Source organism: Theobroma cacao, chromosome 4 (assembly GCF_000208745.1).
Source record: "Theobroma cacao cultivar B97-61/B2 chromosome 4, Criollo_cocoa_genome_V2, whole genome shotgun sequence".
Lineage (NCBI taxonomy): Eukaryota > Viridiplantae > Streptophyta > Magnoliopsida > Malvales > Malvaceae > Theobroma > Theobroma cacao.
Genome location: NC_030853.1, coordinates 223,236 through 247,228, shown reverse-complemented (window position 1 = coordinate 247,228; position 23,993 = coordinate 223,236). Strand labels below are relative to the sequence as shown.

General features: G+C 36.5%; 4 protein-coding genes across 5 annotated transcripts; 1 reads left to right on the top strand and 3 right to left on the bottom strand.

Annotated features, from left to right (window-relative positions):
* Positions 2,226-3,229, top strand: LOC18600697 (zinc finger AN1 domain-containing stress-associated protein 12). Its single transcript, XM_018120167.1, has 2 exons — positions 2,226-2,470; positions 2,637-3,229. Exons 1-2 carry the CDS (start codon positions 2,366-2,368, stop codon positions 3,090-3,092), a joined length of 561 nt encoding a protein of 186 aa, XP_017975656.1. The 5' UTR covers positions 2,226-2,365; the 3' UTR covers positions 3,093-3,229.
* Positions 3,390-7,051, bottom strand: LOC18600696. Its single transcript, XM_007031298.2, has 7 exons — positions 6,697-7,051; positions 6,362-6,483; positions 6,048-6,097; positions 5,499-5,941; positions 5,260-5,340; positions 4,504-4,566; positions 3,390-3,673 (listed from the first exon to the last, which is right to left on the bottom strand). Exons 1-7 carry the CDS (start codon positions 6,739-6,741, stop codon positions 3,611-3,613), a joined length of 867 nt encoding a protein of 288 aa, XP_007031360.2. The 5' UTR covers positions 6,742-7,051; the 3' UTR covers positions 3,390-3,610.
* LOC18600695 (ferredoxin-thioredoxin reductase catalytic chain, chloroplastic) lies at positions 7,656-10,952 on the bottom strand. Its single transcript, XM_007031296.2, has 6 exons — positions 10,704-10,952; positions 10,177-10,289; positions 9,430-9,479; positions 9,237-9,308; positions 8,192-8,252; positions 7,656-8,076 (listed from the first exon to the last, which is right to left on the bottom strand). Exons 1-6 carry the CDS (start codon positions 10,798-10,800, stop codon positions 8,032-8,034), a joined length of 438 nt encoding a protein of 145 aa, XP_007031358.2. The 5' UTR covers positions 10,801-10,952; the 3' UTR covers positions 7,656-8,031.
* On the bottom strand, positions 16,299-23,224 carry LOC18600693 (CRM-domain containing factor CFM2, chloroplastic). 2 transcript variants are annotated; one of them, XM_018120200.1, is made up of 14 exons: positions 22,381-23,224; positions 21,188-21,716; positions 20,981-21,111; positions 19,816-20,130; positions 19,577-19,733; positions 19,117-19,409; positions 18,824-18,883; positions 18,656-18,712; positions 18,492-18,578; positions 17,993-18,241; positions 17,676-17,907; positions 17,210-17,340; positions 16,880-17,115; positions 16,299-16,788 (listed from the first exon to the last, which is right to left on the bottom strand). In XM_018120200.1, the coding sequence occupies exons 1-13, from the start codon at positions 23,068-23,070 to the stop codon at positions 16,891-16,893; spliced, it is 3,156 nt and encodes a 1,051-aa protein (XP_017975689.1). In that variant the 5' UTR covers positions 23,071-23,224; the 3' UTR covers positions 16,299-16,788; positions 16,880-16,890. The 2 variants fall into 2 exon arrangements, with proteins under 2 accessions (XP_017975689.1, XP_017975690.1); XM_018120201.1 differs by having other exon boundaries at positions 17,676-17,904; positions 22,381-23,223.

The following is a 23,993-nucleotide window of genomic DNA, read 5'->3' as shown; positions in this document are numbered from 1 at the left end:
TTTTGGCTTTTTTTTTTCTTATTTCTTGGTAGATATTTGTATTTTTTATCCATTAATTTGGAGTTATCAAACATTTTTTTTTGCTTCTATATATCATTATAAACTTGGGATGTGCGAATCCGGTTAGCCAAGGATAGTTTCTAGGATTGCTATACCCTTCAGTCTTTTGTCTTCTGATAAGGGAAAGATAGAAGTTCTAGTTTCTTTGTTTCTTTCACTTGTACAGATTGAAAGATTGTAAACTTCAACTCAATAAGTTTCACTTTCCAGATAAATTAATCTTTACCTTCGTATGAACTTAAGCCAAGTCTGTCACCTCTTCATTTATTTATTAACCTGTCAGAAGCCAACAACAAAAGCATGTAAAACCCTATTGTTATCCTCTCCGATCATACTGCTTTTGATTAAATAAAGAACGATGCCTTCTCAAATCTGTTGAAGCAATTATTGATGCTGTTGAAGCACACAACATTCACAGCTTTATATTCTGTCAAAGTCTCAGTATATATGTGGCTTAAACATGGTTTTATTCCATAACATAAACCAAGACTTTTTTGGCCTATATGCTCACAAGAAATTGTTTGCCATGAGACAGCCACTCGTGCTGCTTTATTATCAGCTGCTCTATTAATTCCAAAAGTTGAAAGAAAAAGCAAACCCTTTTTTTTCAAAATGTTGTTTTCCTGATGAGCAAATGGCCCTGCCATGGCCACTGCTACTTTTTAACTTTGCATGGAGTTGATAGACAACTAAGTAGCCAGCAACATAACCAAATTATTATTGCATTCTTAATTGCTAAGTTTCTTCAGCATTTGAATAGTTATTTTGACTTTTTAAGTGTTCTAGGCTGGATGATATCTCTGTCTTTCTTTATCAAAGGGATTGATTCCTTTTTTCTTTAAGGGGGAAAGGGGAAAGGGGAGAGGAGTGTTTATCAAAGCCCATCCCCTTCCCATCGATATAAGATTGGACTTTTCATATTTTCTACCCTTTCACATTACATGCAGTCTTGCTCAGAGGAATTTAGTGCCACTGCTTTAATTTTATCAAAATTTTATGCTTCTTTCCTCCCTTTATTTTGGATTATAGCTTATTGACTTCTTTTCAGTATTCAACAAAATGAAATAGGATTTGTAGTCACTTTTAAAATGATTTTTTTCACAACTCAAAATTAACCCAAACTTATTTTAAGGAAATTTTGCTTTATTTTATTATCTTTTTCATGCAAAGGATGCCCAAAATCAGAACATGCAAGGGTCCCATGATATTGATTATGTAATAGATTGGACATTAAGCTTTGGCTGCATAGATCTCCAAGTAAAGATTGTATGTTACTCCCATTGATCACTCACCAATACTTTTATAAAAGCAGAATTCTCTAACTTTACAAATTGGCATCATTCACCTTTTTGTTTGTATATAAGTCAAAGAATAATTCAAATTATGCACCAATGGCTCTATGGTCTAACCAATAATGCTGTCATTTAACTAAAGAAAAATACATATAAATTACAGCATTAAACCCCTTGGTTTATTGTGTGAGTAAGACTCTTACTCTCAACTCTTCCATAATATTTTCTCCCCAAAAAAACAAAAAACAAAAGTGATGAAGACTCTTCCCTTTTCCAATGGTAACTAGAAAAAGGTGAGAAAGGAAACAAAGGAAAATTAATTAATGGCTTAAAAAGCACTTAATAGAGTGAGGAACCCAAATGTCAAAAAGAAAACATGGGTCAAAATGTCTCCTAAACACAAATAATCAAGACTTGAAATAAAGAAAGTGCACCTTTTTCTTCACTTTTAGTTATTGTGTTTTATTCAATAATCGAGCTTGGAGACAGCTACTATTTTTTTTCCTACCATTAATGATTAATAAGGAGAAAGCATGCAAACTGTTAAAATTTTGCCCAACAGTGCTAGTGAATCATCACCCTTTAGGGCCCAATGCTCTTGGCCCAAAGGGCCCAAACTTTAAATTGTACAAATTTATCGAAAAAGAGGAATTACTGGGCCCAGAAAAGATAAATGGGATTCCACAATCACTGCACATGGGCCCAGATCCAACTACGGAAGTGCTTACGTAACCGTAGGCCAAGCCCTTTTTCTTAAGGTGACGTGGCGTTTGCTAATTGGATAGCTTAGGACCTCTTCAAATATAGATAAAAATAAACAAGGTGATAAGCCGACCCAGCTGTTTCCCCTGGAAGTTTCCCAACAACTGTATATAACAGAAATCAAACACGGAATTCGATTCCAGGCAAGACTTGGCTTAGGCCACAAGACAACCTCTTTATATAAAGGCCTCCCCTCTCTGGCCTCCGCCCAAAACATCCTAAATTCCGATAAATCTTTGTTGACTTTAAGCATGGGCGGAGGAACAGAAGCTTTTCCTGATTTGGGAAGACATTGCCAACATTCAGATTGTCATCAATTAGATTTTCTTCCTTTCAAATGCGACGGTTGTCACAAGGTACATTGCTTATTACTATTGTTTTCTTTCGTAATTCTATTCACATGGATCAAATAAAACGCCTCTGATAGAAGAAAATCCGGATCACATTAGGAAAAAGAAGGTTACGTGACAATATTTTTCTACTCTTGGTATTAATTTTGTGTTGAAAAATCTATCTATGCAGGTGTTTTGTTTGGAGCATAGGTCATATAAGTCTCACGAATGCCCGAAATCGGATCATAAGAGCAGGAAGGTGGTAGTTTGTGAAATCTGTTCGACCTCGATTGAGATAAGAGGAGAAGGGGAGGAGGAGAAGATGGTGTTGGAGAGGCATGAGAAGTCTGGAGATTGTGATCCAACGAAGAAGAAGAAACCAACTTGCCCTGTTAGGAGGTGCAAGCAGATATTGACATTCTCTAATACAAGCGTGTGCAAGACTTGCCGATTGACGGTTTGTCTGAAACACAGGTTCCCCTCTGAGCATGCTTGCAAACAGACTTCCACCGCTCCAGCTGAGGCGGCTAGAGGAGGATGGAATGACAAGTTCTTGGCTGCTCTTGCTTCAAGGAATGGGAAAGATTGTGCCAAGAAGGGGCGGCTGTCGTCATCTCCAACTACGCCATCTGTAAAGGCCTATTAGGACTGACATACATTATATGGTTTTATTTTTCCCTCTCTAATGTACAATTAATTTTTCTTATTTGGTTGGAAAAACTGCATTTGAAGCAGCAAGGGAATGTGCACGAAGGAAAAAAGCGATAATCAGCTTTTCTTTAACCTTCTTTATGATACATTATGGTAAAAGATCATGATGAATTATAAACCATCATTATAATTCTAAATTAATCATGATATAAGAATAGTTGAAATCTTATTATCAAATCCTCTCATGACCCAAAGAGGCGAAGAATATATCAAACTCGCGACTAAGAGGGCCGAAAATTTAAATGGGGGGTAATTTACATTACAATGAGAGATTTGTCCAGATACATACATCAATATGATAATCCACCTATTTTTCCTTACTAAAATGAAGAGAACTACAAATGATGGATGCAACAACTTAGAAATGAAAACCACACCTTGTTAGTTTACACTCTTTAAGATTCTCAAACTTACATGCAGTGGAAACTCCATCAACTAAACAGCAAACTAAAGTCACATATGTGGAAGATGCCGCCTTGAAGGGGGCATAAAAGCAAGAAGTTTCTTTCTCGGTCCCTGGAAATCAAGCAGAATTTGCCAGAACAAATCAAACTTTTAGAATGCAAATCGTTATCATGATAAAAGGTCATTTTCATGGCATTATCAGGCCAAGCAAAAGCACTTTCAGATAAGACCATTTGGGGGTCAAATTTCTTTCCCAACAAAAATTTTGTTAGCCCAAGCAAACTTCAGAATTTTTATAGCAAATAAAAACTGGGAACTACCTATGCCAACAACTAAATGTGTTAAGAACTGGCATCTTCTGGCCTATCCTGATATTAAACAGGACCCATCCAATGCTTAAGATTGTACTGAAAGTATATAAGATTACTGTATCTAACAGTTTTTACAACTTATTTCAGTAGGCATACAAATATTGAATGTGTCAGATTACTCACTTGAGATATATGTATAAATTCATCAATATGAAGGCAAATGGCAGCAAAAGCATGAAAAATCATTTTAGGGTTTGATTTTAATTTATCAAACCTCCAACAAGCAGAGCCTATGGTTAAATGTCATCATGCAAATTATTACTAATTCTAATAAGTATAAATATTTGAACCATTTGTTTCAGTTCTTGATGCCTTATCTCTCTTTTCTCCCCTCTCTTTTCTTTTTCCCTTGTGAATTTCTTTGGCAAGTTTGTTTGTCAGCAAACAATCATATTTTGTAAGATTAAGCAGAGCATTGCACTCGTTGTTCTAGCTAAAAGACAAAAGCATGTATCACACTTATGGAATAAACCATAAGTTGTACTCAATTAACCAAAAAAAATAGTTATGAAAAGCTATATGTACATATACTTAAAGAATGACAAGTACAAGAGTATGCAATGAGAATACCATTGGTATCCCCAACTCTTTGAGGTCCCTGTCTCCCATTTGCCTCAATGCGGTCATATCCACCTGTAATCACACAGACCAAGCATCAACCAAATGGACGTTGAAAGAAACAGGCTACAATGAACCCCTGAAAAGAAAAAAAATCCCCCCCTCCCCTCCTCTCTCTCTCTCTCCCTAAAGACTGTTCTTCTGCCACTTCCTCAAAGTATCCCATTCCATATATTTTAGTTTTTGGCAATATAAATGCAATTGCCAAAATAGTGTAGAAGGGCACAAGAAACATCTCATGATAGAGGTGCATGCATACAACTTTATTAAGGCATTTGTGTAGTATTTAGAAAATTAGAATAGCCCTTCCTAATCTATTTCTCAAGAAATGGAATATCACGGAAGGAAAGCTATGTGTCATGAAGTTTCACATCTCCTTTCTTTACATCTTTACAATGGACAAACCAAGTACTTTCCAAATGTCACAATCTTCCGTTTTTTAGTGTGTCATACTAATTTTTAATATGTTTCACACTGCAAAATTATCATAATTTCCCAGGTTTTACTGTACGAGCCTATACTCACCACTGATTTACAAGAGATGTTATTAGTAACAGATTCTATTTGCTCTCAGAAATGAATAACAATGTGGATTTTTTATATTCCCTTCAACATATAACAGACACAAGACACAACTCAATTTCTGCCATAAGGATACATTCCCAGGCAACATTCTTTCGAGATACTTGATAAAAGCAGGTCACTTACTTCTTCAGCCCTAAAATGAATGGCATATTTCCCTAAACCGAGTGAGTCCAACAAGGCAGTAACAGTGAAAGGTTCGTTATCCTGCGAAATTCCAAGAAATAGAAACTAGATTAAAAGTAAGACCTCTCCCTGAAACCAAAAGGCTAATGGTCAAAGCAACATTTTTACATGGGTAAAGTAGACTAACAAAGAAGATCAACCAAATTAAGGAAACTTGAAGCTAGTGCAAGAAAACATACAACATGTTGCCTTCTCTGCACCAGGCTGCTCATTGGTGCTACATATGTGACCCGGCTGGCAGTTACATCTTTTTCTGTGAGAGGTATGATGCCAGTCACCCTGCAGGGATCAAAAACCCCATTGCTTGAAAACAGATCAGCTCTTGCAGGTGCAGTTGGTATTATCTGAGGCATCTCAGCAAAACCTCTCGATCCATCCATAGTTTGCAAAGGGTAAATATGCAAACCATCTCTAACGCAATTTGTAGTAATTCGATTCAGATTGTCAATTCCATTTGGTCCAGGTCTACATGGATGCATGCTAAGATTTTGCGGTGGCCGAGTATCTTTTGACAGCTTTTCTGAATTCCTTTTTCTACGGTCTTCTAAAACACTTCGAAAGTGATGTGGTCGGGACTTGCGTATCAGTTTTAACCGGAGGTCATTTCCAGCAAGACAAGAACCTTCAGTCATCTCACGGTACCACAAACAGTCAACAACCAAATTTAAAGAGCAAAAACTGATATATATCGAGCCTAATTGAATCCAACAATACTAGCTAGCTATCACCTTTTAATCGACTGCCACCTGATCTCCATTCAGAACCATCTCCTCGATGCCTAGAAAATAACACCCAAAACTACTACATAAAACAAACACACAAATTGAATTGTCATCATACTTCTGAAAGAACATAGAAGAAAAGTAGTCGTACCTGATATCTACTCTGAATGCAAATTAATGTCAGTTAACAGATGAAATTCTCACTTACTAAAATTTAAGCAAATACATACACCTAAAAGTTAAACAAGAACTAGCTAATTAAACAAAGAGTTGAAACTGGAAAACAGTACGAATAAAAACAGAAACAGACAAAAAATAACCTTTTGTTGCTGTATATGTAGTTTTCGGCACCACCATAAGACCGGGGCCTGTTTTTAATGAATCTTTTGCTTCCACTCATCCTTCGACGGTCAACCATGACAATATCTCTCATCTTAACCACCTAACCAAAAAGAGAATCATTTTTACCCAAACAAAGATGTTCACTTTATTACTTGAGTCCTTATTTTACCCAAAAAAAAAAAACAAAAAGCATGACTCGCGTGTCCCAAAAGTACCAGTTTTAGCAGAAACAAAAGAAACCCAATAATCATTGAAGAACCCTACAAACCAAATGATCATATTGAAATTTGAGAATGAATGAGCTGATGAGTACCTTGCCTGAGTCTCCCAAGGTGATGGTGACTCTGGGTTTTTCCATATAAATTTGTGACCTGAGAAGTCAAGAATGAAACTTTGGGGTTTAAAGTGTCAATGTTTCCTCGCTATAAGGAGTTGAAGCAAGGGTTTTGATGATGGAATTTGGGTCTTAGGAAACTGTAAATAAACTACATGGCAAAGCAGGAGAAGAAGGGAAGAAAATGATGGTGTAACCACTGTTCTGGGTTTGCCATGTTGAGAAGAAGGGAAGGAATTTGCCTTTGTTGACTCTACAAGTCTTTTTAGTCAAGTCAATGCCCCAGCTTTTAATTGGCATGCAATTTTCATTTCATTGAGTGGATCTACTCGAAGACAGTGTTTGGTTGAGGGAGAGAGAAAAGAGAAACGAAGACTAGTAAAAACTGTAAATTTGTCTTTTTCTGTAAGATCATCGCACTTTCCATTGTAATTTTCTGACTTCATTATTCAACAATCTAAATGAGAAATTTGACAAAATTTCAACCGGGACCTTTATGTAACTTTATTGATCAATACGTACCTTTTATTGAATTAATACGTTTGTGATTTTCATGTTGGGTAAGTTTTCATATCTGCATTAAGCTGTAAAATGGAAAGAAACTCTCATGTCCTTCTACCGCATTTTCTTTAAAAAAATGATAAAATGGATAAAGTTTTATTTTATTTTTTTCTTCTTTAAAGAATCTATTGGCTTCAGTTGTACTTAATTCCTAGTAATTCTTTGAATTTAGAGGTTGCTTGATGCCGTCTTGTAAGGAAGGTAGATTTCTCCGAATAAAGGCAAACATTATGTACGGAGAGAAACACAAAAAGACTTGCTCACTTGCCAGCTGCCAATGATGCAACAAATTTAACACTTTGATTATTCCATAATCATGTTTGCAAGAGTAATTAAAAGCCACAGTTGTCTAAGGATGGAGACTTTGGCACCCAAAATTAGAACAGCTTTTAGCATTCAATAATTTGAGTAATGATTCAAAATACATCACTGAAGTTTATTGCCAGAAGGATTCCAAAAATTCATGCAGCAATTTTAGAACTACGATTGCTATAAGGAGTTGAAGCAAATCAGAGTAGGCTGCACCTGAACAAGGCTCATGAAGGAGGTTAAAAAACATAGATACAAAGAGTAGACTATAATTCTAAATTACAGCGGAGGCAGGCAGTAAAGGGAGGAAAAAAGAATAAAAGACTTTATCCCCTGTCGACATGCAAATATACATAAAAATACACCCTCTGTTTGTATTTCTTCTTTTTTGGGGCCACATACAAGTTATGATTGTTTAGAGAAGTAAATTCTAAATGTCAAGCGCTACATGTTTGCTGTTGTTTCCTTGATTTCTTCCGATGTGATGGACTGCACAGCAAGAAAACATATGCATGTTGTTAGAGCAAAAACCACAACAAACATCCGCTATTCATATGATGCTTGTAAGTCCCGTGACAAAAGATTTAGTAAACCAAATATATACCTGATCCTGGCCAGCAAAATCATTATCTGGAGTGAGAAAGAGCATGCAATGACATTCTTTCCTGCCAAGTAGTTGTAGGAATAGAATATGAGAACTTAAATTACATTAATGAAATTAACATTAAAACTGTAGATTCATCCAAACTAAAATATCTGAGCTGATGATATCCTTGTTCTCAAGCTGCAATCAAGCAGCCAAACAAGATTTTTTTTACTGTTATCATTGATATTATGAACTGCAAACTTTCAACCCATACAACAACTTGCCTCGCTAGAACAAAGAGCATAGACACCAAGTAGTTCTCATTACCATTACTTTTTTTATTTCAAAAGACCGTGTCCCATTGGAAAATGAAAAGTTTAGCTTGAATTTCTCATTATATACTTATGAATGCAAGAACCATCAGTATGCATACACAAATCAGACAAAAGCAAGAATAAATACTTAACACCCTTTGCCATAATATTAAAGGTGATACAACAGGGAATCTCATCTTCTAAGGACAATATCAACTTTACCACAGATCTGCTTTAGTTTGCAGCAAGTTTCTTGTTCAATTGTTTATATGTTAGATGAGATTCGGAAATATCCTTGGATGTTACTTTCATATTTTAGAAAATTGTCCCTCTAATCGCCTCATGATAGATTTTCTGAGTCATTAAAGATCATGGAAATCCTTTCCTCACTTAATACCTTCAATACTCACCTACCTGCTGAAAGTGCTTTAAAATCAATCTCAATCATCAGAGATTAAAGTTGTGTTCTTAGTTTCACAGAAATAACTAAATAGTTCTCCAGGAAAGCTAGTTCAACTTCTTCCACCAAGTAAACAATCAGCAAGTTAACAGTGCAGCCATTAATTATACAAGGAACCTTAAAGGTTTTATACCATATAACACTGACACTGGCCAACTGGCAAAAGGCAAGTATCATTCAAGTCTTCTAGGATGAATCAAAAGATCTTTCTTCTTCCCATACAGCTCTTGCATTGAAACAAATTTACATGAGGGATATAAATGAAACTATGTTGCGACAATATATTTACCTCTCTCTCATAGGAACGCATGGGCAATTCCAAAAGCCTTGCCCTACCTCAGCAGCTTTGTCATCATAATGCCTGTAATACGTTGGTTTTACACTTAGAAACATTATTAAATTGGCTATAAACATCAGGATATGTGAATGTAATAGAATAATAATTCTGAAAAAGAGAGAGGGATCATGGAGGAAATATTTACCTACAAGGGCAGAGTGGTGCACCCAATGTGTCTTTATGCTCGGCCAATCCCTGTTCAAATATCCAAAATGAGATTTCCCCAACAGAACAACTCATAAATATACTGAAGTTCTAAATTCTCTAGTTGTGCATGCAATCAGTTGGAGCTTTGCGATTGGAATTCAGGCCAAGTGAAGATTTTCCTTCCTGGTTTAACCTTAGAAGAAGATATTCAATTCCATCCAATTACAACCTAAGTTCACCAACTCAGAATAACTAACGATTCTGCTAAGAAGGGTTCAGGATAAAATACTAAAGGATGGACTTTTTTCTAATTACCCCTCCAAAAATCTCACTTAATGAAGCCATAACTAGGCAATGGCCCTTGAATTTTGGTGCTAGCATAGTAAATTTTGGCACATGGCAGCCTATACAATAGCTATAACAAATTTTCAATTTTTCTTTCCTGAAAGGAATCTCTTGCGATTGAAAGAATATGGCATGGCTTCCATCATCAACCATACTCACCTATTATAACATGGCTTTATATCAAACTCAAAGACTTTTCTAATATGTGAGGCTTTTTGAGCTGCAATATTAGCAGAAACGCCAAAGGGCGTGTCCCATCCAATTCAGCCCTCTGAATGCCTCATTTAAGTGGGTCAAAACTGGGTAATGTCTCACATCTGAAAATTTCTAGAAACTGAGATGCAAACAAGAAACGAGAATATGCAGTTAAATCTGCAATGAGCAGAATGTTAAAGAGGACCTTGATTACAACAGAAGTCACTCCCTTATCCATACAGAAATATGTTCCTGACCGACGTGCATACTGCTCTGAGAATTTCCTCATTATTTCCACAGATTTCTCTGATGGTTCCACTGAAACCAAAAACCGAAGAACCGAAAAAAAAATTCATCAAAAAGAGACAGACTTTAACTCACATAATCACACATCATCCAGACCCCGTGAATTATTACAAACAAAAAAACGAAAAATCCAGCTCCAATTCATCAAAAACAGCATCAAATTCAAGCTAAAAAAAAGGAAGAAACTTTAACTCATCAACTTTCAAATCCCCAGAATTATATTAAAGAAAGAGACCACCAGCCCAACTCAAATTCATCAAATTCAAGCTTAAAAAAAAAGGAAAAAACTTTTAACTCATCAACATTCAAATCCCAAGAATTATCTCAAAGAAAAAGACCAAAAGCCCAACTCAAATTCATCAAATTCTAGCTAAAAATGGTTATGCAAAACTTGGGTCTTCATTAAAAAGAAGCAAACGTTATTACCTTTAGCTCTGATAACAAAGCGGTGATGGGAAGTTTTAGGAGGGCAAAGAAGAGATGATATGCCTCCAAAGTTACAGGAAGTTGCTTGAAGAGTCATGACTTTACTTGGCTAAAGTGCAACAGAAACTAAACCACCTTTCTTTTTTTGAGTATGTGAGCTGTGTTTATCTGTTGCTTGTTGTTGCCTTAGAGTTTTCAGATTTTTTTCTTTTCTGTTGGTTCCTGTTTCGATTGTGTCATAGGATTATTTGATTTTAGTCTTCAACCTTTATTTATTTATGCTTTTCTTTTTTAAATATTTTTTAAGGGCTGTGTACCACTCGTTGTAAAAATATCAGCCAACAAATTGCGCAAACCACTCGGTTTCATTCTGCCTCTTTGATTTTCCAGGATTTTTGGGCCCTGTTGGGCTGTCCTGTGGTAGATACTTATTAGTTTGGTTTGGTTTACTTCTTGAATGGGATCAATGTCCACTGCCATTTTGCATAGTACAAGTTTCAAAACTTGAACTTCATTTCTATTGAAAAAGCTAACCAAGTTATGATGGTTATGAATTTGGCTTATAATATATAGTCTTGCTGATTATAATTAGATAATCCAATACTTGAAGAGTAACAACCCCACTAACCAGTAATCACATGGGATAATTAGATTTTGCGTGACTGTTAGCTGGACATGCCCACCAACCATTATCTCAAATGCTAACAATATTGCTCCAGCCTTGAACTGCCAATACTCAAACCTGGCTAAGCTTTTCTTACTTGTTTAGCTACACGCAACCAAATCCATCGCTGTTCTTGTCTTCTGGGTGGTGCATGAATAGCCAGGTCTTCTCCCTCATTTTTACCGCCTTGCTTAATTCAAAGAATTCGATACTTAAATCAGTCGAGTCCTATAAAGATCTCTGAACAAGGAAGGACTAATTTGTAATGTTCATATTGTTTATTAGAAATTCCACATCTTTGTTGATGTAGTTTAACTTGTAATATATAGAAGAACCTTCAATATCTTGCAGCAGTTTCGCAAGAAAAGTTCTATGAATGCAACAATTAGTTTCAGATGCTGGGCAAATTTGCTTGTGTAGTACAGTTACAGTACTCTATATTTTACTCTTTCCTTTTCTTTTCTTAGTGGGTCAAGTGAAGGGTTATATCACAGAAAAGGAGGGATGGCTTACGACATGGGAACCATGCACGGCCACCATAAAGTAGAGGTAACCCACCAGCCACCAAGGGAATATGGGAAAAAGGAGTACAAATGATCAGCAACTCCCCCTTTCTAGCCCTTTGGTGCCCCTCATTGGGTTCATTCATTTCTTTTAAATGGTTAATAATATTGGCAACTTTCAAGGTAAAAGAGTTTATCATTTGTAGACCCCGTCTAGACCTCTCTTTTGCGCCTTAGCATGGTATACATTGGGCAGCTCTCCGGCGACTGTTCATCCCCACAAACGAAGGTCTTAACAAGGCAAACAATTCTTGCAGTTAATTGACTTTAGTAGATCACCCAAATTTAGTTTCAAAAGTGGTGTACGTCTTTGTCAAAATATTAATCATTGGTACTAGCCAATTAATTATATATGATCACAAAGAAACCAAAGCTCATGCATGCACTTGAAAGAGGGGGAAATGATATGCTTATTATTCGATTGTAGTTATAATTTTGCATGACTAGCCATATTAGTGATAACAATGATATTAATATAATCTTCATGCAATAATTTAAAAAAGAAAAGATAGCCTTCATGATTTTGATTTTGATTTTGGATTAACCTCATGTCTAAGAAGAATAAAAGATGCATATGGATTATAAGAAGGAAAACAACTGGGACTATACTCGCATGGCCTCTGCAGCTGGCCTGAACCCTCCTTCGCTCTTTAACAGTTGTTTGTAACATCTGACAAACACCCCATGTACCTTACTAGTCGTCCCATATCAGACCTGATATAGATATCTAGTGACAAGTATTCTCTCACATAAACACCATATTCATCCTTTACAGTCCCTTTACAACCCCCTTAAATATATACATCGCTGGATCAGTAACACTAGACATAAACAACATTCCAGCAACCCTTCATTGTAGCATCATTTAACCAGGAAAAACCAGATTCATACCGTTAACAACATCAACAAAAAGCCACAAAGTCAAGCCTTTGTAAAATTAATGTAACAAGATGCACAATGATGATTATCCACCGGATTAGAAAGCTTTGGGGATCTAAGTTTCCGTTCATGTACTTGATATACAATGTTGCAAGGGCGCGGAGTTGCCTGCAATATCTATATGCGGCTAATAACCTGAACCCATCATCAAACAACATTTGAATGTTGTGCCAAGTTATTAAGAATAAGTTATATGTTGACCAAGGCAAACTTTTCCTAGTAAGAAATAAGTATAATTAACGTAACAATACGCAATTTACAGACTTATACGATAACATATGGATCTCCTCTTTGATGGAGAAGAGTGAAAAAAGCCATAATTAAGAGGACAAAATCATCCTATACATGATATTGGAACTAACATAATTTACTAAAGATAGTATATATATATATATATATATATATATATATATATATATATATATATCTTATTTCTCCTAAGCCCTAATAAAGTAAGAAATTGATCATGCTAATCCAGACAGACATGTATTATTCAAAAAAAACTTACAACCATAACATCATAAGCAATTGTAATATGTTAACCTTTTCCAAACTCATGAGAAAATCAAGGGGAAAAGGTACTACATGTGATGGAAATTAGCTCCCATGGCAGTAAACTGCTTCTAGAATAGCTAAACAAAAGAATATTTATATCACAAGATATATCTTATTTAACCAATATGAAGGTTTTCCTAGTTAACAGTTTGTAAGTGTTTTTGTTGCCTTACAATAAGACTGAAAAAGCTAAATAGTACTTTTGCTTTTAAGTCCAAGACTTCTACTTCAATGAACAATTCCTTAACGAAAGTTAAATCCTTCAAACTTGAAGGTATTATAGCATCTCATATAGAGAATAGATGGATTCTACCAAACAAAAAAGAAACAAGTTGCGATGAGAAGATATCTTCTGGAGTAGATAACCACGTCATCCAAGAGTTAATTTCCACTCCTGTTTACTGTTTACATAAACATCATACACCTAAAAGAAAGAAAAATAAATGCATAAAAACAAGTCCAATGCTAGCAAATGAATGTACAGTTACCTTTGTTTTTGTCAAGTTCTTATTGCAAGCTCGTGATGTGAGGTTAATCATAAGATTACGTCCTAAAGTGGTATACTTTTAGGTTTGTAAGTAAATTTTAAAAGGATAGACTTGGATGGGGACAAAGATATATGAGTTAGAAGCTTGAACTGTAAACCCTAATACAAAAAAAGAAAAAAGAAAAAGAAAAATAGTACATTTTCAGTTATGATAATTAAACATGGTAGATCTGCTTGACAAAGCCATTTCCATACCTTACCATCATGCTCTCAAGTCTCAAGCATAGCAAAAGCACTTCAAATATTTCATGTAGTTGAAACTTCATATCAATATTCCTATACTAAAAGATTAGCTTGGAAGAAGCAGAAAGTAAGTTAAAAAGACATTGATACGTAGAAACAAGAACAAAAGCGAGATCTCTTACAGAACATGGTGAAAACACACAAGTTTCCACTCCTTAGTTGTCTGCAAGTACCTAACAAGAAAACCATACAAACTAAAAGCTAGTAGTAAATTTGCTTTGATCTAGCAAATCTTTCGGACCAAGATGCTTGATTCCCCCAAAAAGTGAAAAAGAAAGACTTGGAAAGTCTGAAAAAGGAGCAGGAGAAGAGAAAAGACCGATCACTCAAAACCAAGAACAAAGCTCAAACAAGAAAGCTAGCTTCAGGGTCCTTCTTGATTTGCTTTCTTCTTGATCTCCTCCCACTTGAAAACACATGTCCTTGGATAGCTTCTTCTGATATTTTTTTTCCTTTCCTTTTCTCTTCCTTTTTGTTGCCTTGTTTTTTTTTGTTGTTGATGAAATGATGACATGCTTTGAAGATTGTGGAAGGTTATGATCATAAAAGGAAGTGGGGTGGTGTGGGAACAATGATGGCGATGGAGAAGATAGAGAGAAAGAGGACATGATGATTGCTGTTGGGGCTCTCTCTTTTCTTTCTTTCTCTCTCTCTGTGGCGTTGAAAGAAAGAAAAGAAAAGAAAATTCAAGGTTTTTTGTGCTGTCCTCTTTCTCTCTCTCATCTGACAAAAGAGAGAGAGAGAAAGAGAGGGATAATGAAACCCAAGACCCCTTGGAATAACATAGCCATCAAGTTTTGAATTAGATTGCCTGCTCTAACCCTACATTTAACTAGCAAACTAGGCCAGGGTTAGCAAATATTTTCCTGATGGCAAATCGATTACTGTGTATAGCAAACTAGGACAGACTACAGGAATGAATAATTAATAACATGGTTTTTATTTCACATACAAATGATCATAAAGTAGGCTATTGTTTTATTAATTGATACATATATATAGGTTTGAATTTTTAATTTTAATTCCAGAATAAAAAATGTTGACTGATCAATTGATATACCAATCACATTAAACTTGTCCTTCATGGTTATTTTACTAGCTTGGCAATGAAGCATGTTCCACATGAAGACTGTGAAAGTTTAGACAAATTAATGCTACTCTGAAACTAGATGTGTACTGTGTTGAGGGCAAAAGGTTTATGTATTCATGGCCCAGGAAAAAATATTTACCAGGGCAAGTTATTTCATGATTTTCTGAGCCAATCTTGACAAATGATTTTTCTTGGTATCCTCCTGTACTGCCTTCTGAATATTCACCCTTGCTTATGTATTTTGGGGTAAGATTTCATGACACTCATTCAACACAAGAAAACAAGAATAATCATGATGTTATCCTGTACAATTCTGCTTGTGTGCAGAAACACAATTGAAAATCAGGTGACCCTATCAAGCAACTTTAAATTAAATTTCTCTGGGTTACAGCCAACAGATGTTACAATCAATCAGAAAGTTAATACCTCAGAGTTCAAATTTTCAAGGATGTAGTTAAAAGTGGTCATTGGGGTGCTGAAATCTCGGAAATATTATATACCAGTAATCAATGTTATTTATTCCTGACGGGTTCTTTTAGCATTTTTCAATGTTCAAATAGTGTAATTATTGGATATTCACTTTAGCCCTTATTCCCAGAGACTGATTGATCACCTTGAGCAGCAGAAGGTAATGAGCCTGCAGGAATCTGGAAGTTTTGTATTGGGAAATGGTTATTTAGCCTTGGTAAAGTTAATAAGTTTAAAAAAGGAAAAGAAATACTAAAGTTCACTACTGCTTCTACAGTGAACAGACAATTTGGACCTGATTCAAACTCACCGTTCAAAACCGGTTACTGGCGGCCTCATACCAAAGGTAATTCTATTAACTGCTAATCAAAGTGGTAACTTAACTTTATTGGCTCCTACTAACGTGGTCAAAAGAAATTTTTCCGCTAAACTTGTTGAACGATCACTTTGTCAAATATATAGGAAGCTTGATGCAAGTACCTGGTGAAAAACATAACAAAAGCATGCTGAATATGGCATAAAATCATATTCAAAATTGAACAGCCAGCTCATTTAACACCAAACAAGAATTGAGTCACGAGACCACGCTTCAAGGTGACACACTTAGCAAGGGTTTTTCTCATTTACTGAAATTAATACTTACAAATAAACGAATTTGACAAAGCCTTGGACTACACAGGACGGAAAGAAGACTAATTCACTGCACAAGAATAAGTATCGACCCTATCCGTTATTGACTTTATGGACAATGGGACATAGAAAAGATCCCTAATGTTGGAGCATTGAGCGAGATGTCAACATAGCATTTGCGTCTGTTATGTAAGTGACAAGTGACAGGTTTGAAAGCAGTGGGAACACACTGACTTATTTGAAGATGTAAGCTCGCAGTTCTGTTCCTCGATGAACACAACTGAAGAATGAAGAGAGGAGCATCTAGACAACTTGATACAGACAAGTGTCCTTACATTGCAATTGGAAGAATTATGTATATATCTGCATGGTACTCCGAGAACCACCTGATAACAGTTATTGCATAACAAGATATCAATGACAGGCGTTCAAATATTTAAAGTCTGCATAATGAAAAATTAACTAATCCGGTATTACCGTTTTAAACCTCAAAATCCAGCAAATCCAGTTGCCTCTTCCTCTTGCTGAAGTTGCAAGCCACATTCAAGTCTGATTGCAGCAATAAGCTCAGGGGATACAGCTGGCCGATTCTGAGCTAATGAATCTTTTGCATTCCTATTATCACCACGGCCTAGTTCATCTCCAGCACCCCAACCTCTGTACAGTATGACTTTGCTAGGTTCCTGAGAAACTAGAACTGCACCTGTGGCTTCCTGTGGATTCAATAAAGACGATTTCTCTCGTTATAGATATAATTTCGTTTCTGGCACAAGGGGTAAATAGAAGTTAGAATCTGAGAGTGCAGACCTGCAGCTTTAGTACCACCTCCTGCACAGAAGTCCCTTTAGCCCTCCCTTTCACATTTACTATAGCAAGAGGATGCTTCTGAAAGTGTGCCCTGATTGCTTTTGCGACACCAGTCACAATGTTGCTCCTCCCTAAAAATAGAGAAGCAACACCAAAATAAGTTCCCATGATCACCATGAAAATAAGTTAGAGAGAAAGAGAGGGGTGTTCAGCATTTGCAACCATGAGTTTGAATTTTGAATGTCACTTCAATATGCATGTAGATATATCATGTTAAAGCAAGCTTTGGATGAAAATGCAGTTAAGTTATGCAGATTAAAGCTAGCACCTTTATCCAAAAAAAAAAAATACTAAACACATGGAGCTCTAACCACTGCAGCTACTTGCCATAAAGTTCAAGCATTAAAAACCACAGGATAATCAGTGATGAGGGGAAACTTAAACAATAGAAGTCAGTAGTAATCACCAACTGCAAGCACAGGACGTTTCTTCATCTTAAGAGCTTGCTTTCGTAAGAGAAGTCTGTCTTTGTTAGAAAGGAAGTTTGCTGTTGAAGCCATCTTATCTGACACATTTTCAACTGCTGATGAAATTGAAACATCCAACATGCTGGCTGATTCAACCAATGATTCCATTGGCCCATTATTGGAAACACCATGCTCAGCATTAATAGCACCAGAATCGTCTATTTCTTCCTGCTTTAAACAATATATGCCATCTCAGATGAGAAATATCAAGAATTTAAGAATATTAAGATGACAGGGAAGGAGCTGCACGCATTACCATTAAGTTATCAGGGTAGGATGTGTCAACCATTTCAACTTGAGTATGCAAAGCCCTCAGTTCAGTTGCATGACTTTTTCTGTTCACAGATTCTGCTGAAAACTCAGATTCCGTTTTATGATTCTCAAACCCATCATGTATTGAAGATGGCTCCATAAATTCTTGTTTAGAGGGTTGGCGAATACTTATTGCAGCAACCATTTTATCATTTTTCATGGATGTTGACTCAGATCCATCTTTGTCTCTAGACTACAATAAACACATCAAACACCATTCCAGATGTTATATAAACTAAATGCATTTAAATTACAAAAGAGAGTCTCATACATTCCTAAATGACATTAGTGCACTAGCAATCACTGCAAGGCTAAGCAAGGTGTTCATGTGCTAATGTATAGTTAACAATGAGGGCATGACATAAGCCTTGAAATGCAAATTTAAAACAACAGTTAAAATGTTTCCTTTCGATTTTCACACATTACAGAGTTAAACTACCTACCTCTACATGCCCTCCCGAAGATGCAGGACATTCAATAACTGATCCTGTGTATTCGACTGACTGCAAGGTTTCCATTTCCTCTTGGACCTTCATTGTGACAGAAATGTGTCAATTGCTAGAAACATAAATCCACTAGTGTAAATAGCAAGCATGATGTAGCTCACCAGTGGCAAACTTGATTGCTCAACAGTTTGCATGCTGTTTGCCTCCTTGTCTACAACCTTCGTCAAAGCAGTGATACACAGTTCATATCAATTGATTGGATGCTTTTAGGATATTAATGAAAAAGTAAAAAACTGAACCAATAAAAAACCATTTTGTGACTAGCTTACCAGTTGGTGTTCCAAGTCATTTACGTTTCTGGTAAGGTTCAAAATATGTAGTTTCAAAGACTGCAAAATCAACATAGAAAAAGAATAAGAAGCTAAAGCACAAGGGGAAACGTTGAAAGGGCTATCTACAGTCAAGCAAATCAAGAGTTTGTCCCAGAATGATATGTACAATTCTCGTGAAGGTGCATTTTTTCTTTTCCTTCTCCTCCAGTCCTTTAGGTCTTTTTTTCTTTGAGGCTGCAAACTGTATATAAAGTAGTAGCAAGCATACATGACAAGATAATCAATTTTACCTTACGACGCTGTTCCTCTAGAGAGCGCTTCATTGCCTGTCTCTTAGTAAGAAGTGTCTGAGGTCTCAGAGAAGTAGGCCGCTCATAGTTCTTTCCACGATAAACAATGATTGCATAACCCTTACTTACTCTCTCCACAGCCACCAATATCCCACCACTTTCTGCCTCTAACATCCGTGCTAGTTGATGAACAGCTTCAACATTTGTCTCCTTAGAAATTATCTTCACTAGTTCCCTGTACTTCCAATGAAGATGCATGTTTTCAACTGTTCCATCAAATACTCCCCGTCTACCTAAGCACAAATGAGAAAAAGCAAATCAGATGTGCTTCTGCAGGAGTTAGCTAGACTAATAGGTAGGCATCATTTCAAAGTGCCCTTTATATTGCCTCCAGGGTAAGGAAAAAATATTGGACCCATTATTTCAAGATAAAAAGCTTACACTAAAAGGTCTAACTCACCCAATAGGAGGAAGGACTTCATTCTCAAGCCAACCTTCCTAAGCATATATCTTTCTTCTTGAGTTATACCCTCTTTATCAATTTCAGATTGTTGAGGGATCTCTGCCTGCTCCAGCTCTGCTAGAAGTTTTTCTGCCTTTGCTTTCTTCTCTAATGCCTGTAGTGGAAGAAATGCCACATATATTAAAAATGATTTCACCAAAAGATCAACCAAGGGCAGCATCTTAGCAAAATAGTACCATAGATAACTTCACGTCAGTCTTTCTAATGGCTGCTTCAGCAGACTTCATGTTTTTTGGGTCACCAAAGAAATTGCTTCTTTGATCCTTGGCACTATTAATTTTACTTTCAGAGCCACTTTTAGTATCCTCAACAATGACCTCCTGTGCAGTTTTCTTTGATTTACTACACTCTGCACCCTGTTTCTCCACATGAATTACATGCCTTCTCCGCTCTTCTATTGCAGAAGAGACAGCAGAAGGCAGGAAATCTTTTCCCCTATATAAGACAATGAAGTCCTTATCTCGTGAGAGCAAAGTTCCTCCAGTCAGCCACTGAAACAAAGTACTTTTGATTAATAGATGGCCATGAAGAAAATTACTACACTATAACATATTTCAATAATTAACTATAGCATATAGGTTCAAAACATAAATTTTTTATTCTCCCTTTAGATTAAATGTGCTGTTATGTAATAGGCCAAAGCAGACCACTGGGCAACTTCCATGATGGAGCTGAACAGTGACTTACAGTTAAGATTTTACTCAGCACAAACTTTAATCTGATATAAAATCTTATGTGTAGTTAAATTAATTAAGATATGTTGAAACCAACACTTCAAGCAATTGACGTCTAAAGATCTGGCCATATAGAGAGGCATGAAAAAATTTAAAAAAAAATAAGTGTTCAACCAGAAGAATATATTGATCAAATCACTAATCGGCATGTAGTTCAGTGGTCCATCTAAAACAGCATGGACATCACGAGAAAGAAGAATAACCTAGAAATTTTTATCTTTATGGGAGTTTAACATGCTTCCTGGCTTTCATTGGTATTGCAATGCATCAGAACATATGCTCTAGCCACTTTGTCCAATAACACATTGACCAAATGATGCAACATTTTTTGCGATGCTGCAGTAAACCAGTTGTGTGATGACTTTTTGAGGAAGACCAAATATATATGAATATTCAAAGTAAAGAAGTGCTTGAACTTCAATGAACATAAAGAGAATTTAACAATCTCTCCAATCACCAAGAGTGAACAATAATATATTTTTCAATTACTCTGTATACCTATCACTTGCCATCTATGAAACCAAATTTAAGCATCCAAACGGAACATTGCGTTTCAAGGGTGCCCAAAGAAAAGACAAAAGAGTAACATGTACAAGTTATCACTAACCTTTAACTCTTCTGCCATCAATTCACTATTAGTGTTCTGTACTCCTCTCTTAACGGCAACTTTAGCAATCTCACATTTTTCCCAGAGCTTGACAATTGATGCAGCCAATCCCTGAAGTTTTCTATTTCTTCCTGATATGAATGGAAACAAGATTCAAATGAAAATACACTAGAATTATTATACGTATGAATTAGAAGTCAAACTCACCTAACACAAAATGACAGGGTAAGGGTCGGCCAAGTCTTCTCAAAGTGGTCATTTCATCATTTGTCAGGATTGGCTTCACACCATAAGGAAGAAGGCGGAAAGGTCTCCTGTATCCAGGAATAATTGCAGGTAGAAGATCACCGTCAACTGGAAGAGGCTCATAACCCCACCAGTCTGTAAACCTTGGACCCAGTTCATCTAACAAGCGGTTAGCTTCTTCAACAAGTTCTGCCTCACCAGGCAGTTGAAATCGTACTCTACTTGGAGAACCAACACCTTGAACTATCATTGGTTTAGTCATTTTGTTGGTTGCATTTGGTATAGCAGTTTTTGCACTATTGATTTCAGATGAGCAGCTTTCTGTTTCATGGAGTTCCACATTATCCATGTTTGTATCTGGTGAAGCATTGGAAGAAGTGTCATCTGTTGCGATTTTATCAGCCAGGAAATAAGGATATCTGTAATTAGCTCCTCTATACAATATTATTTTACTTCCAGATCTCCAAACAACCAACCCTCCAGTCTTTCTCTGAGAATGTTACAACAAATCCAACATTAGGGTCCTATTCCAGGACACTGAGGAATAATTACAAGCTAAGGTTGATTTTCTGATGAGTTAATATTATTATATCAGGAGTCTGCCAATCATTTACCCAAATATAACCTCCTAAATGTGTGCCGATAAAGTGTTCATGACATAATTAACAACTGGACTGGAAATTAAACAGTAACATGGTGTCATGATTTATTACACTGAAGAGATTATTGAAACACAATTAACTGATGAAAAGTTTTTGACCTACAGCATTCCTCTTCCATTGCATCTCATTACTAACAGAATGTACCATTTGCAATTTCTTTTTCAACCACAGTCCCACCTTAATCAATCTCATTTCTTCATCTATCATATTTAAATTTAGTTAATCAAGTTAGATACGCACTGTATGTTAACAAACCATACCAAGCAAATACATATAGAAATCACCCAACATCCCAAGGGAAGACTTCAGCTGTTAGAATTTGAAGCTTTCAACTTAAAAGTCTCATGACTTGAGAGATGCGAAAGGATTCCCCTCCAGTTTTGTAAACTAGACTCAGTTATTATTGCATTCATTCACATAACATAAAAACCTCAATGCAATAAAAAAGAACAACTCCAAAAGCAAAGAAAACAACCAAATCAATGAACAAACCTCCAAAACCTCATGAGTCCTCTTCATATTCATTTTACAAATATCCTCACAAACAATCTTAACCACCTCACTCCTTCTCCACCTTTCATGAATCCCATTCACAATCCCTTCCGTAATTCCGGCTTTCCCAAGCTTTAACTTCCTTTTCTCACCAATCCCCACGGTCCTCAACCGCCTCAGCTCCGCCGCCGACAGCTTCAGCTCCGCCAAACTTGGAACCGCCCTATCCTCCTCCTTCACCCTCCCCACTTTCCTCCTCTCCCTCTTCATTTCCCTAAACCTCGCCATCAAGCTCCCCGGACCGGAGCCTGGGTCCGGCACCGGGTTTTCCGGCGTGCTCCAGCTGGTGTCAACGGTATGACCAACCCGGTACTTGGGTATTTTCTCCGGTAAAGAGACAAAGATTTCTCCAGGGGAATCAGACCTGGACCCAGGTTCAGATTCAGGTTCTGGGTTTTGCGTTTCGGAGAATCCAAGCGAACGAAGCTTGTCAGCAATACGTTGGATGGCGGATTGAGGAAGGGTTTGATTTCCGGTTCGCTTTATGGAGCTCCGGACAAGGAAAATTTCTTTGCGGGGGTTTTTGGGGGTTTTAGGATATTGGGAAGCGAGGATTTTGGCAGGTAAAGAGTGCGGAATCAGGGTTTTGGGTGGGAGAGAAAAAGGCTGCTGGTATAGAGGAAGTAACATGTTTTCATGGGTGAGAAAGAAACAGAGGAAAAACAGAGAGCAAAAGAAATGAGTAGCTCTTCTTTTTTTTTTTTTTCCCCAAGGTGCTTAAAGAAGAGTGAGTTGTTAGAGTTCTACTCAGTATGGCTAACGTTTAACTACAACTGTTTGAACAGACAGGATTTTATCCTAGTTGTCATTATATATGTGTCATGTCACGTGAGTCCTGCGTGATTATCTTTCATCCTCTTTTTTGGCGCCATTTTCTTCCTGTTAAGCTATGGCTCTTTCAGTTCGTTGCCACTCCAATGTACTGAAGGAAAAAAAAAAACGAATATTTCATTAATGATGGGCATACTGACTTTTTTTATTCTGATTTTACGGGGTTGGCATCCTAATAGATTTTTGCATATCAGGGGCCGGTTTCTTTCCTTATTTCTTTGGTTTTTCCTTTCCCTCTGTTTTGAATGATGGCACGTTTCATTGGTTTCTACGTAGGCGCTGTTTAGGTATATGATTATTACAGCAATGTTTAACAGGTTTCAGTGTGTTTGGTATGCCTGAATTCAATTGGTGTATGAGTTTGGATGATCATTGGATTGATATTGCTTCTATTACTAGGCAATTAGAGAGCATCCACCTTATGCGCTAGCTTTTCCTCTCTTATGATTCTAATATAAACTACTTGTATCATGGAACCTATTCCCCAGGCTTCTTGCAAGGCAGATTTAGATACCTTTGCACGATTTTGGTTATTATTCCTATGTCCTTTCCTTTCCTTCTTTTGCTAACATGTTTTAGTTTTGCATATATCTATTATCAAACTGTTCCATATCTCATATCAAATATCCTCAACTACATATCTGATAAGAAACTGGTTGCTGCCAAAGTCAAGCACAAGCAGAAGATACTTTTGCCCAGAATGCAGAGCTCAGCCACTAGAA

What these genes read in the sequence shown, in the direction of transcription:
- LOC18600697 (XM_018120167.1), top strand. Translation starts at nt 2,366, where the DNA reads ATGGGCGGAGGAACAGAAGCTTTTCCTGATTTGGGAAGACATTGCCAA. An exon ending in AATGCGACGGTTGTCACAAG is followed by an intron (nt 2,471 to 2,636) that starts GTACATTGCTTA and finishes CTATCTATGCAG; the next exon opens with GTGTTTTGTTTGGAGCATAG.
- LOC18600696 (XM_007031298.2), bottom strand. Translation starts at nt 6,741, where the DNA reads ATGGAAAAACCCAGAGTCACCATCACCTTGGGAGACTCAGGCAAG. An exon ending in TACATATACAGCAACAAAAG is followed by an intron (nt 6,098 to 6,361) that starts GTTATTTTTTGT and finishes GTTATTTTCTAG; the next exon opens with GCATCGAGGAGATGGTTCTG. An exon ending in TTCATTTTAGGGCTGAAGAA is followed by an intron (nt 4,567 to 5,259) that starts GTAAGTGACCTG and finishes GTGTGATTACAG; the next exon opens with GTGGATATGACCGCATTGAG.
- LOC18600695 (XM_007031296.2), bottom strand. Translation starts at nt 10,800, where the DNA reads ATGACTCTTCAAGCAACTTCCTGTAACTTTGGAGGCATATCATCTCTT. An exon ending in CTTTGTTATCAGAGCTAAAG is followed by an intron (nt 10,290 to 10,703) that starts GTAATAACGTTT and finishes TTTTGGTTTCAG; the next exon opens with TGGAACCATCAGAGAAATCT. An exon ending in GCACCACTCTGCCCTTGTAG is followed by an intron (nt 9,309 to 9,429) that starts GTAAATATTTCC and finishes AACGTATTACAG; the next exon opens with GCATTATGATGACAAAGCTG.
- LOC18600693 (XM_018120200.1), bottom strand. Translation starts at nt 23,070, where the DNA reads ATGTTACTTCCTCTATACCAGCAGCCTTTTTCTCTCCCACCCAAAACC. An exon ending in ACCCTGTCATTTTGTGTTAG is followed by an intron (nt 21,112 to 21,187) that starts GTGAGTTTGACT and finishes CATTCATATCAG; the next exon opens with GAAGAAATAGAAAACTTCAG. An exon ending in CTTCGGGAGGGCATGTAGAG is followed by an intron (nt 18,242 to 18,491) that starts GTAGGTAGTTTA and finishes TGTTTATTGTAG; the next exon opens with TCTAGAGACAAAGATGGATC.